Here is a 15087-nt window from a genome sequence, read left to right on the forward strand (position 1 = left end):
GAAGAAGTACACTAGAAAATCCACCTTCTGGATGATAGATCGATCAAGAGGATATCTAACTAGAGGAAGAAACTAGGCAATTGTTTTGAAGCTTACCTTGATCCCCTTGCTTTACTTCTAGCTCATTTAATTGGTTCTGATAGATATGTTTCATCAAGGGAAGCAATTCAGATATCAAGATATATGTGTGCTCCTTATTATTAAACTTGTTTTGACCATTTTCCAGTTCCTAAAGATGATACAAATTGCATATGCACATAAAAGTTCTAGACTAGTATGAAAGTTGACAGAACCGTCTCTAACTTAACAATAATTGGCTAGGAAGTTAACCTTATACCAGTCTTCTTTAGCTCCAAGAGGAGAACAAGTCGGACAATCCAATTGTCCATGACTAACAGGGTAGACAGTTGTCACATCGACAAGACAAATCTCATCACTATCGGCATGCTCAGTCTTCCTATGCTCCTAAACAATTTCAAGATCCTGAAGATCACATAAATGGAAACTTTCATGACAAAACATTCTCAGAGTAAATAATATTCATAAAACTTTGCATGTTAAAAGTAAGTAAATATGATAACCATCTTTAGCTGGACTTCTAGAACATGCTTTGCAATCACAACAGTCGCGACAAACAAGACAAGCAATCTGTACCTCCTTTTCAAGCATACCAGAGTACCTTGACAATACAAACTAAATCAGATAAACAGAAGTAGTTTTTTTTTTATGTATAAGATCCTATATCACTGATATCAAGATGTTCAAGTCTAAAAAGGATATGTGATTCACATCTTGTTTTCACAACATCAAAAAGCTAAAAGAGAAAAATAAATCAAAAGCATTTTGCCAATATGGTTCAATTCTCTTCATGTAGACAATGCATGCCATTTGAAATTTAATCAGAAACAGGGTGGATATACAAACAAGATCACAATTCAAGCCATTGGATGTGAATATAGTAACAGCAATATAGCTCAACCACAATGAAACTTCACCAAAATAATAAAAGCAATCTAGCTCAAATCACAGTGAAACTTATACTCATAAGACCAAATGGTAATTTAATAATATCAAAATCAAACCAAATCATGAGATAAGGCTCAAATAAGATTAAATCACAATTAAGATTAACCCAAACCTAAAATTAACTTGGATTCATCCTACAATAAATCAAAATTGATCTAAAAATCTCTACTGAAAGTCCTAATCCAAGTGTGCCTTGAGTGACCCTCCATAATGATAATCCATTCAAATCGAAGCTTCTCATACTAAGGGATATAACAGAACCTGCAAACTGAATCCAAAATAAATAAACTATTTGATATTCAATTTAGGGAGTAAGAGTTCACAATTCAGCCTGATGACATAACTAGCCCATCAAGGGATACAGAGTGTGATTATATCCACTGTAGAATTTATATGCTTTCAGGACCACACCGCATCTTCTCACAAATTTTCCATAGAAAATATATGGAAAGGAGAGAATTAGAAAACCCTGAACATCGAGCATACAGGTTATACATTCCTATGTCACTACAACAAAAACTGCAAACGACAACACCCCTACGACAACGGTTTTAAGAGAAAGCGTTGCGTATTTGCTCAAGGACAATGGTTTTTGCCAAAACCATTATCTTTGAACTCCCCATTAAATATAAAAAGACAATGGTTTTAGCAAAACTGTTGTCATTGAGTGACATTTTTTTAAAACGACAACACTTTTTACAACGCTTTTATAAACCGTTGTCTTTATCCACGTTTTTAGCGGCTACAACAACAGTTTTGAAAAAATCGTTGTAATTGAATTTGGTCATTTCCCCCCTCCCTGTTTTGCTTTCCCTCGCTGTTTTCTTTTCGACGCCGTGTTTTCCCCTTCGCGCTCACAAACCTAAGCCATTTTTCTTTCCCTCTCCTCATACAATCTCTTCACGCCTCCCCTGGATCTTCCTCCATGACGGTGTGCTCCTCTCATTTCCTGGTGAGCGGGTTTCTGAGTTCGACGAGGCCCTTTGACCTTCCACTGCTGCTTCTTTCGCTCATGGAACCTTTTGATCAGACGAGGTGTATTTCTTCGCCAAAGGTGGCACTCCTACTCCGTCGATTCATAACCTAGGTCTTGTCTTCTTTGGATTTGTGCTAGAGCCATAGTCAAGGTAGATTCATAACCTAGGTCTTGTCTTCGTTCATAAATTTTGTCTCAAAAAATGAAACCTACTTTTGATTCCACTATACTTGTATTTGCAAGCGCAACATTCTCTTTTCTTCTTCTTTTTAGCTTTAGATTTGTTTCATCGTACCCTTTGCCTGCTCATATGTCAACATTTGTGGTGTTTGATCTCTGAAGGCATTGGTTTTAAGCATAGATTTCTGTTTGTTATTCACTTTTATTGGTCGAAATAGTGTGTTCGGATAGGTTTTCTAGGTCTTGCACGGCTCGCCACTTGATGGAGGGAGATGGAATTTGGGGGAACAGAAAATTGGTAGAAGGGAAATGAAGAAAGTCCTTCCTTTTAATGGGCGGACGCATAGCTCCCTCGCTGACACTATAGTCTCATGCCCTTTTCACAAGCCCGTTTTGTCTCGCTACCATGGGTACGCCTTCGATCCCCTTTTCTCTTCATCTCTTTTATGTTTTTGTGATCTTGATTTTGACTCCTGGTTTCCTCTTTTGTTTTCGTTTGGTGGTTTTTATTGCAGCTAAGATCAAGATCGGCATCAACGGTAGGCCTCCTCCTTAGTTGCTGTATGATTTCCTATGAGTCAAGACCTCGATCGAGGTTCCGCAGGCCTTTACTTTTGTTTTGGTACCACTTATTAGGTTTCGAAAGAATTGGGAGGTTGGTCACTAGAGTCACGCTTCAGAGCGATCATGTGGAGCTCGTCGCCGTCAATGATCTGTTCATCACAACCGACTACATGGTACTCTGCTTGTAGTGTGTGTATTAGTTTAGTTGTTTGGTTTTGATTTTGGTGGCTTGATTTGATATTTTTTAAGCATCCGTGCAGAGTGGGTTCATGCCCTATTGTTGCTACATTATGATTAACTATATGATTAGTTTTTCCTTGAATCTTGAATCTGACACTATACCGTGGCTAATGAATTGTAGACATACATGTTTAAATATGATACCGTGCATGGACAATGGAAGCATCATGAGATAAAAGTGAAGGATTCCAAGACCCTTCTTTTTGGAGAGAACGAAGTTACTGTCTTTGGCATCAGGTCTTTAAACTCATGTTATCTGTGTCATACTGATAGAAGAAGCTGCTTTCCATGTTTCAATTTTGGTGAAAGTTGTTTACAGAGATTGTGGTTTGTGTTTAGAAACCCTGAGGAGATTCCTTGGGCCGAGACTGGAGCTGAGTTCATTGTGGAGTCGACTGGTGTCTTCACAGACAAGGACAAGGCTGCTGCTCACTTAAAGGTAGGTGAGAATTATTGCATCGTAGGTTGCATTTCTCCACTGGATCTTCTTGCTTTGATGAAGACGAATCTAGTTTTGCAAATCAAGGAATGAGATTAATGTTACGGACTAGTTTTATGTTGTTTGTGTCTGATGCTTGTACATGTAGATTTAATGTAATTAGTGATCAAGTGGGCCACCTTAGTTACAAAAATACATACTGCGTGCAACTAATATACATTCGATTTTAGGAACTTCATTCTAGATTATTTTACTTCCCACCATTTCACATTTTTGTTCCTATCTTGATTCTTGAGTCATGGTCAGATTAGAGACCCAAATCTGCTGACCATTACATGTGGATTCACTGGCCTTGAAGTTCCTTAAAATTGTGAATGAAAATATATGAATTGCATTGACTCAAAAAATTTATGACATAAGAAGGTACATGTTGATAAATCTGATTTTGTGAAGCAGTTTGAAGCACAAGTTCATATGTTGGTGCTAGCATATGAAGGTGTTGTTGATTTTGTCTTTTCAAAGGTGACAAATCTAAATATTGACTTCATATTTGTTAGCTTGCATAGAAATTTTTTTGCCTGTAATGATATTCTGCATGTTGCTGTCTATAGTAATAATCTTGTTCAATGTCTCATTATTTTTATAAGACAGCTGGATGATTTTGATAAAATTCAAGCCTATGTTATATTGGAAGATTGTTTAGACATTATTGCTATTGATGACATGTATAAATGACATTGGAAGACAAGGATGAGAATCCCTATTTTTCTGAATACCAGGGTGGTGCCAAGAAAGTCATCATTTCTGCTCCAAGCAAGGATGCACCTATGTTTGTGGTGGGAGTGAATGAGCTGTAACGCCCACCCTTCTTACCCAAGGGCGGCGCTACGTTCTTATACTACTTACGTACATGTTTTACTATAACAGCGGAAGAATAAAAATTTTAAAGAATTTAATTTATTAAGCATAATATCACATATTCTGATTTGTTCAAATGTGCATATATTGAACTTATAACTAAAAATATTAATTTGTCAGAATCGTCCTAGCCGAGCCACCACCACACACATCACTATCTGCTCCTCCTGCTGCTCCGTTGTTCATCCAGCTTTCTCTTTTATCTGCGGTACAAGGAAAGTAAGCTATGAGCACTCATGGCTCAGTAAGTTCCTTTCCTACTCACTAAAACCAAGAATCATCGTATATCAAGAATGGATCAACATATCATCGTCTCAACTAGTCATAACATAACATATCATTCTATTCAAACATATCATGCATATTTCTTATTCACATATCATTTCATAGAAGCATGAATATCATATCATAAAACAAATAAATCACAAGCATAAGACATACAAGGGCATCATATTCATATCATAATATCACATGACATTATATCATCATATCATCATATAATTCAAGCACATATGAATGTAGGCAATGCATCGTGAATTTGAAAACTTATACTTAATAGTACTTAAAATTAATATCATCATCATTTGGGATCCCGGTTTGTACCACATACATAATGCGTAGGTCCAAGGTAGCAAGTCTTGAGCCCTACCATGCATACATACTAGGCCCGAGTCTTACTCTATCGACCTAGGGCACTCAAAGGCCCATTACTGACGAGGCCCGAGTCTTACTCCATCGACCCCGGGGCGTTTACGGAGCCCACCCTTGGTACAAACCATAAAAATAACTTATCATGCATAACTATCATATCATGTCCTTAACAATCTTTCATGCATTTATTCTTTTCATTATGTATAGCATTTTCTATGCTATCACATATCATAACATGACTTCATTTCTTTTCATTATGTATAGCATTTTCTATGCTATCACATATCATAACATGACTTCATTTCTTTTCATTATGTATAGCATTTTCTATGCTATAACACATCATGGCATATTTCATAATATAACTTCATTATGCATATCATTTCGTAACTAAAGCAATCATGCATTCTAACTTATTATCATATCATTTTCATACAGCATGGCATAGACATATTTAATTTTTGTTCTAGGGTTTCTAGGGCATCTATCCCTTCATGGCCGAACACATAATGATTCATTTAGGTCATACAAACATGTATCACATTCACATATTATCAAGTTTTCATAAGAAGTACTTTTAACCCCTTAGGTTTCATTTCCAAGGCCTCTAGGTCATTTAAACCTTACTTGGCCGAAATTCATAGAATATAAACTTCCTTTAAGTGGCCTAAAGCATGGGAAACCTAAGTAAATTTCATAGCAAGATTTACTAAGAACATCATACACAAAGTTGGATCATAAACAAGCTAGGACTCTTGTGATCTTACATGTCATAAATCATGTAACTAATTTTCTACATTCCAATTAAACATGAGAGCATTAATCATCTTTCATAACATAATATCACAGAGGTCATTGAGCATATTAGAATTTTGTTTAAGCTTCTCTAAACCATCACCTTACCATGGCCGAAATATTAAGAGTAAGGTTCATGAGTTTCTTTCAACATACAAGTATACAACTCTTAAGAACTTTATATCATGTCATATAAGCATAGTTATTTTAAATTCAAGGTCCTCCTAACCCTAAATTCTTTCTTGGCCGAAACATGAGAGTGGGGTTCTTTTGGTTCCAATCAACTTCCAAGCAAGAAAACCATAGGAAGGTCCTTAGCATTTCATAGAGGGAACCTTGCACTAGTTTGGTTAGACAATAATTTTCCTAACCTATTTACAATATTTTTGATTGAAATTCTAGGGTTACATACACCTCTGATCATGCATCATATATGTATAAAAACATAGGGGAAAACTTTCTTTCAAGGCATAGAAAAAGAATCCGAAAATCACATGAAAGCCTTGTACCGCAGGTGAGGGGAAGCTTACCTTCTTTGCTTAAGTTTCCTAGAGTTGAGAATTTGCTTGTGGACCTTTCTTCCTTGCTTGCTTTGCTCGGCACCAATGGAGGAAGAAGTGGCTAGGTCTTTTGGTGGAGAGGAGGAGGAAGAAGAGGAGGCTTCTTCCTCTTGTGTTGCTCGGCAACAAAAAGAAAGAAAGAAGGGGGAGAGTTGTTGCTCTTGGCAACAAGAGGAAAGAGGGAGGGAGAGTGCTCGGCACAAATGGAGGAGAGGAGGAGAGTGAGTTGAGGATGAAGCCCCTCCATGCCTATTTGTACTAAAGTGAGGGGAGGAAAACTTGACTTGATTCATCCTCCTCATTTACTTCTCCTCTTAATGAGAAAGAATATGCTAGAGAAATGCTTCTTGAGTTTCTCTCTTTTCTTTCTCTTAATTTCTCTCCTTTCTTTCCTTTAATTATAATTCCCATCTCTCCTCTTACAATATTCACTCCTATCACACTTGGTTAACACATGCATGCATCCATAAGAGAACCAAGGATCAAATCCTTCTCCTAACATATTTTTGTACAAAATAATTCATGTATATGCATTATGCATAAATATTTCATACATGCATATATAATATCTCATATTTCTTTTGTTTACATTAATTCCTTGCATTATAAATCATGTATAGAACTTTATATTCTCAACTTTATTTTCTTTCATAAAGTTTTTAATCATCTAAATCCTTTCCATCGTAACATTCAACGTAGACTATCTACACATTCTTTTCATTACATTCGTACTCTCATTGCCCTTACTTTATCTAGGCTTTCTAGGGGTGTTACAAACTCCCCTACTTATTGAAAGTTCGTCCCCGAACTTAGAATAATAATTTCTGCTCCGATTCCTTAGATACTGGTGGAGCTTCCAATCTCCCTTGACTTATTGAAGGTCCCTCAATAGAAGTCTGCAGTTGGTGTAACCTTGCGGGACCACCTTGGTTCGGCACATACTGTGGTGCTTTAGTTTTGGTAGGGCAGTCTCTAGACAGATGTCCTTCCAGTCCACAGTCGTAGCATTTAATTTTGCTCTTGCGACAGTCTTTTGCTTTATGACCCTCTTATGTTATAGCCTAAGGTTCTTGTATCTAGGCTACCATTCATGCATCCTACTTATCATCATGCACCCTTCTCTAGGGTATAACTTAAGGTATCCTTCCTAGGCTACCATTCATGCATCCTAGAGTATCATACTATTTTTTGCATATAAATAAATTATGCAACTGTACTTACTTGGAGCGGCAGGAAGGAGCTTGATGTGTGTGTAGTGAGCTGGCTAACCTGGCTCTGATACCACCTGTAACGCCCACCCTTCTTACCCAAGGGCGGCGCTACGTTCTTATACTACTTACGTACATGTTTTACTATAACAGCGGAAGAATAAAAATTTTAAAGAATTTAATTTATTAAGCATAATATCACATATTCTGATTTGTTCAAATGTGCATATATTGAACTTATAACTAAAAATATTAATTTGTCAGAATCGTCCTAGCCGAGCCACCACCACACACATCAATATCTGCTCCTCCTGCTGCTCCGTTGTTCATCCAGCTTTCTCTTTTATCTGCGGTACAAGGAAAGTAAGCTATGAGCACATGCTCAGTAAGTTCCTTTCCTACTCACTAAAACCGAGAATCATCGTATATCAAGAATGGATCAACATATCATCGTCTCAACTAGTCATAACATAACATATCATTCTATTCAAACATATCATGCATTTTCTTATTCACATATCATTTCATAGAAGCATGAATATCATATCATAAAACAAATAAATCACAAGCATAAGACATACAAGGGCATCATATTCATATCATAATATCACATGACATTATATCATATCATCATATAATTCAAGCACATATGAATGTAGGCAATGCATCGTGAATTTGAAAACTTATACTTAATAGTACTTGAAATTAATATCATCATCATTTGGGATCCCGGTTTGTACCACATACATAATGCGTAGGTCCAAGGTAGCAAGTCTTGAGCCCTACCATGCATACATACTAGGCCCGAGTCTTACTCCATCGACCTAGGGCACTCAAAGGCCCATTACTGACGAGGCCCGAGTCTTACTCCATCGACCCCGGGGCGTTTACGGAGCCCACCCTTGGTACAAACCATAAAAATAACTTATCATGCATAACTATCATATCATGTCCTTAACAATCTTTCATGCATTTATTCTTTTCATTTCTTTTCATTATGTATAGCATTTTTTATGCTATCACATATCATAACATGACTTCATTTCTTTTCATTATGTATAGCATTTTCTATGCTATCACATATCATAACATGACTTCATTTCTTTTCATTATATATAGCATTTTATATGCTATAACACATCATGGCATATTTCATAATATAACTTCATTATGCATATCATTTCGTAACTAAAGCAATCATGCATTCTAACTTATTATCATATCATTTTCATACAGCATGGCATAGACATATTTAATTTTTGTTCTAGGGTTTCTAGGGCATCTATCCCTTCATGGTCGAACACATAATGATTCATTTAGGTCATACAAACATGTATCACATTCACACATTATCAAGTTTTCATAAGAAGTACTTTTAACCCCTTAGGTTTCATTTCCAAGGCCTCTAGGTCCTTTAAACCTTACTTGGCCGAAATTCATAGAATATAAACTTCCTTTAAGTGGCCTAAAGCATGGGAAACCTAAGTAAATTTCATAGCAAGATTTACTAAGAACATCATACACAAAGTTGGATCATAAACAAGCTAGGACTCTTGTGATCTTACATGTCATAAATCATGTAACTAATTTTCTACATTCCAATTAAACCTGAGAGCATTAATCATCTTTCATGACATAATATCACAGAGGTCATTGAGCATATTAGAAATTTGTTTAAGCTTCTCTAAACCATCACCTTACCATGGCCGAAATATTAAGAGTAAGGTTCATGAGTTTCTTTCAACATACAAGTATACAACTCTTAAGAACTTTATATCATGTCATATAAGCATAGTTATTTTAAATTCAAGGTCCTCCTAACCCTAAATTCTTTCTTGGCCGAAACATGAGAGTGGGGTTCTTTTGGTTCCAATCAACTTCCAAGCAAGAAAACCATAGGAAGGTCCTTAGCATTTCATAGAGGGAACCTTGCACTAGTTTGGTTAGACAATAATTTTCCTAACCTATTTACAATATTTTTGATTGAAATTCTAGGGTTACATACACCTCTGATCATGCATCATATATGTATAAAAACATAGGGGAAAACTTTCTTTCAAGGCATAGAAAAAGAATCCGAAAATCACATGAAAGCCTTGTACCGCAGGTGAGGGGAAGCTTACCTTCTTTGCTTAAGTTTCCTAGAGTTGAGAACTTGCTTGTGGACCTTTCTTCCTTGCTTGCTTTGCTCGGCACCAATGGAGGAAGAAGTGGCTAGGTCTTTTGGTGGAGAGGAGGAGGAAGAAGAGGAGGCTTCTTCCTCTTGTGTTGCTCGGCAACAAAAAGAAAGAAGGGGGAGAGTTGTTGCTCTCGGCAACAAGAGGAAAGAGGGAGGGAGAGTGCTCGGCACAAATGGAGGAGAGGAGGAGAGTGAGTTGAGGATGAAGCCCCCCCCCCCCCATGCCTATTTATACTAAAGTGAGGGGAGGAAAACTTGACTTGATTCATCCTCCTCATTTACTTCTCCTCTTAATGAGAAAGAATATGCTAGAGAAATGCTTCTTGAGTTTCTCTCTTTTCTTTCTCTTAATTTCTCTCCTTTCTTTCCTTTAATTATAATTCCCATCTCTCCTCTTACAATATTCACTCCTATCACACTTGGTTAACACATGCATGCATCCATAAGAGAACCAAGGATCAAATCCTTCTCCTAACATATTTTTGTACAAAATAATTCATGTATATGCATTATGCATAAATATTTCATACATGCATATATAATATCTCATATTTCTTTTGTTTACATTAATTCCTTGCATTATAAATCATGTATAGAACTTTATATTCTCAACTTTATTTTCTTTCATAAAGTTTTTAATCATCTAAATCCTTCCCATCGTAACATTCAACGTAGACTATCTACACATTCTTTTCATTACATTCGTACTCTCATTGCCCTTACTTTATCTAGGCTATCTAGGGGTGTTACATGAGCATACATACACATCTGACATCAATATTGTCTCCAATGCTAGATGCACCACCAACTGCCTTGCCCCTCTTGCAAAGGTTGTTAAACTTGAGACAGAGCATTTTAGCTTTGTGATGAAATTGGTGATAGGTAATCGATTTCTTTGATATGATAGGTCATTCATGATAGATTTGGAATTGTGGAAGGTTTGATGACGACTTTGCATTCCATCACTGGTAATGTGTCTTTCAAGTTTAAAATTGCATCTTTACATATATAGTTGGTATATATGTATTTAATTATGGATACTTAATATTATTTGTAATAATGAGTGCATCAATGTATGACATGATTGATTGTCTTCTAGGATATGCTAGTTGCACTGTCACTGAAATCAAAGTCCAATATTGTGGCCTATGGTATAGTTGTTCATGTCAATGGGGATGAAAAATTACTTCATGGTGTCCCGTTACCCATGAATTGCATGCGCGTCTCGATTGATGAGGTTGTGGAGAATTCAGCAAGGTTGCCATTTCCCATTCCAAATGAATGTGACACCATTGGTGACGCTATAGGGACCCATGTTGCTTGGCCTGCACGTTGGGTAGTGATGAAAAATGAGGTAAATTTCCTACTCAATCGGGCACCACACTGTGAGTACATATTTAATTCTTCATTGAGAATACTTGAGGACTCGTTTTAGCAACCATAAATTTTCAGCTTCTGATTTGGTCAGTGTATGTTTTTCTGGTTTTTTTCTCATTTGCTTGGCATATTTGACATATTCTCAATTTTCTCAAATAATTTCTTTTATTTGACTTTGCTTCTTCATTACTGATTTTTTTTACTAAATTAATCTGGGTTTGTTAACAGTTCAAGAAAACAATTTACTCCAACGAAGAAATTGACGAAGTGCGATCCGAATGGGTGGATTGCGTACTAGACTATATTCATTACTAGGTATAAATTACTAGACTTCAAAAGATGGTTGAACACTTTGTTTGTGACTCCATGACTTATTGATTTTGATTCCTTACTACCAATAATTTATTTGTTCACAGCTAGCTATCTCCTTTGCTCAATACTTCATTCTTGCATTTCTACCATGAGCAGAATTAGCTGACATTTCCCTTATTTATTGCCTCTCTTTGTGGTCCCAAATTAATAATGGTTGGGTTGTGTGAGTAGCTTATTTAGTTGTTTCCAAATTATGCAAGGACTGACAATGTGGAAGTTATCTCTTTGTGAATTGTTAGATGATGACCTTTTGTATCTTATGAGTTGCTCTACAAATTTCTTGTTTGTACTCTCCTTATGGTTTTCATCTATATGCCATGACTTAATCTTGTTTTTCCTCCTATCTCAAAGTCTCCATGTATACATCTTTAACGTTTTACCTAGCATTTTTCTACCGTCCAAGGAATATCTGATATCTATTGGGATGTCCTAAATTTTGTACCTGTGTTTGTTTCATTTACTAGTTTAATTTCCTTGTCTAATCCTATAATTTATTATTTTTTCTTTTTACAATGGCATTTAAATTTTTACTATGTTGAACTACATACTTTGTTGATGACTCCTTGAGCATAATTCTACTGTGGCAAAAGTACATTCAAAATTCATTGTTGATGACAAATTTTTATTTCCTACTTCCATCTTGTTGGACCTTGCAAGTATCATCGCGAATGACAATTATGATGCTTCATCAAGCACAACTATGTTAATCTATATGCATGTTAGTGATTGCTTGAGAATAATGAAATGAAGAGCTTGTAAAGGCATTTCGTGTATGATCCATAGTATATTGATATACAAAACATCTATATATTGTAGTTTGATTTCTTAATAGTTTGCTCTATATACTTTTGCTTGGACGAGCAGTGCAAATTACCCTTGAATTGCAGCTAAATTTGTTAAATTTTCTCTTTGTATTGATGAAATGGGAATGAAAAATCTATTTTTCCAGCTGGAATGTAGTGAATGTTATAGCTCTTAATCTGCACTTAATTGATTGACACTTTGGTTCTTTTAGGTGTCCTATGTAATTATTAAAGCTGTGCGTATGTGATTTCTATTTTGAGGAATTTTTGGTTGTTTTAGCTTTACAAACAATTCACCCTAACATAACTCATCATGATGATCCAATTCTTTTGGTTCAAGTTTTAATTGGAAGATTTTGAACCCATGTTTTTTACTTTCACTTATGCTTTTGTGATGGGTCTGTTTATTGCAGATCAATTTGCAACTCTTGGCAACTTGTTACTTGCAAAATGGAAAAGCATATTGTGCCTACCAAATACTCAAAGCTACTGCAGTTTGGAAAATGGCACAGAAAATTACATGAATATTTTGTTTCAAGATGTTAATGGATGTAATGCACTTTGCTTGGATTCTATTAATCTTGGATGATAGTTCACTTAAATAATGTTAGCTGCATGCAGTGCTAATTATTTAGTAAACTATGCTAAGCTAGGTATCACTGCTCCTAGTAGATTCCATGTACTGTTATTCTCTAATAAACACCTCTTTTTGTTTCCTTCATTTGGTTTGTTTTTGCCTTCTATGCACTACAGATTGGTTAATTACATTCTCCTTTTGGAATTATGAAATTTGATAAGTTTTGTTAAATTTTTCTCTTGTAGGTCGGGCAATTCGTGAGACTTGAGTTTTTTTGATGCAAGAAGTAAGCTTTGTTAGGATGTAGCTTGCCTTGCTAATTTGTAAATTAACAGCCATATGGAGAACAACAAATGAAAAACATGTGATTTAATATATATGGAGAACAGTAATGGAAAACTTGTGTATTTTGATGAGTAACAACTCATTTTGTATATTTTTGTATATGTGGCTACAAGATGAATTATATATGGATGTTTATTTTGGATTTAATGTAGTAAATATTTAGTTTTGTATTGGTGGTTTGTTTATAGTAAAATAAGATTGGTTGTGTAACGCCCGGCCCTTTACCACTCCTGCCTAGTGAGGGCGGGGTTACTTTCTTTCTTTGACTTAGCATACATAAACATACATACAGCGGAAGCATATTTATTTTTTTTTTCTAAAATCATACTAAGAATATGAACATGAAATAACATGGTTCAACTTAAATAGTCATATTATTCATTCCTAACACATGCATAGGGAATCATGAAAGACATCACATAACATAACATATTATTCTAAGTTCACTTCAGCAGGTCATTTTATTTCTTTAGCCAAGTCACCATCACACATCTCTTGCCCCTTCCTGCTGCTCCTCTAGTTTATCCATCCTTTACCTTTATATGTGGTACAAGGAAAAGTATCTGTAAGCACTCAAGGCTTAGTGAGATCCTTTCCTACTCACAAAACCAACATATCATGTAAAATTCATCATATCATACATCATAGAATAAAGGACGCTCATATCATCATATAAATAAAACATGTCATATCATGGCATGGATTTCAATATTATCGTAACATAACGTGACAACATGTTATAGCATAAATCTTATCATGGTATAAGTAACATCATATCATAGTATAAATCATATCATAGCATAAGTAATCATCATATCATGGTATAGATCATATCATAGCATAATAAATCATCATAACATGGTATAGATCATATCATAGCATAAGAGTACATCATAGCATAAGTGAAAGCATCATGACATTTCTTTTCATAGCATCAAGGCATCATATCATAGCATAACTGTAAGCATTATTTCACATCATATCGTAAGCATGGATGCAAGATGTCCTTTAAAACATGGGAAATGTCATGTGCAAAATGCTTTTCAAAACATGGTTTATGTCATGTGTGAGATGTCTTAAAACAGTATCATATAGTACTTGAAAATAATCTCAACATGAAGGGGCCCGGCTTAGTACCACATACATACATAATGCGCGCATCCTAAGTAGACCCAAGGTAGCTAGTCTTGAACCTACTAGGAACTAGACCCGTAGCTCGGCCTAGGGGCACGTAAGGAGCCCACCCTTTACTAGGCTCGTAATTCGACCTAGGGGCGCATAAGGAGCCCACCCTTTTGGTACAAGCCATTCAAAGTAAAATACATGTTATATCATATCTTTATCATGTGTCATTCATAGCATATCATATTCATGTCATTCATAGCATATCATGTTCATGTCATTAATATCATATCATATTCATGTCATTCATATCATATCATGTTCATGTCATTCATAGCATATCATGTTCATGTCATTCATAAGGTATGCATAAATGGGCACATAGCCATCATATTTGGGCACGTAGCCATCACATTTGGGCACATAGCCAATATAGGTATCATTCTTATGCATGGTTCATAAGCATACTTAAACGAGCATATATAATATATCATGGAAGGAAAAGAAAACATAATCATGCATGGATCACGAGTTAACTTTTCCTAATTCATATCATGGCAAAGGAAAGTACATAATGAATCATAATTTGGTCTAAATCCGCAACCAACTAAGGGTGGCCGAAACATGCATAGGCTCACTTAGGTTGCATGAAATCATACAAGCATATGAACCCAATTTCATTTCTATAACATTTATCATAAAGAACATCATGAGCATATTTAATCTAGGTTCTATGCTTCCTAGGTTTAGAAACC

At 35.6% G+C, this 15087-nt stretch overlaps 1 protein-coding gene across 1 annotated transcript; it reads left to right on the plus strand.

Moving 5' to 3' along the window:
• Nucleotides 1-2588: 2588 nt before the first annotated feature.
• On the plus strand, nucleotides 2589-11171 carry LOC122038726 (glyceraldehyde-3-phosphate dehydrogenase 2, cytosolic-like). The gene is made up of 9 exons (XM_042598630.1): nucleotides 2589-2592; nucleotides 2698-2721; nucleotides 2819-2919; nucleotides 3108-3223; nucleotides 3326-3425; nucleotides 4205-4271; nucleotides 10487-10566; nucleotides 10644-10709; nucleotides 10836-11171. The coding sequence occupies exons 1-9, from the start codon at nucleotides 2589-2591 to the stop codon at nucleotides 11169-11171; spliced, it is 894 nt and encodes a 297-aa protein (XP_042454564.1).
• Nucleotides 11172-15087: the final 3916 nt, after the last annotated feature.

Source organism: Zingiber officinale, chromosome 1B (genome assembly GCF_018446385.1).
Source record: "Zingiber officinale cultivar Zhangliang chromosome 1B, Zo_v1.1, whole genome shotgun sequence".
Taxonomy (NCBI): Eukaryota; Viridiplantae; Streptophyta; class Magnoliopsida; order Zingiberales; family Zingiberaceae; genus Zingiber; species Zingiber officinale.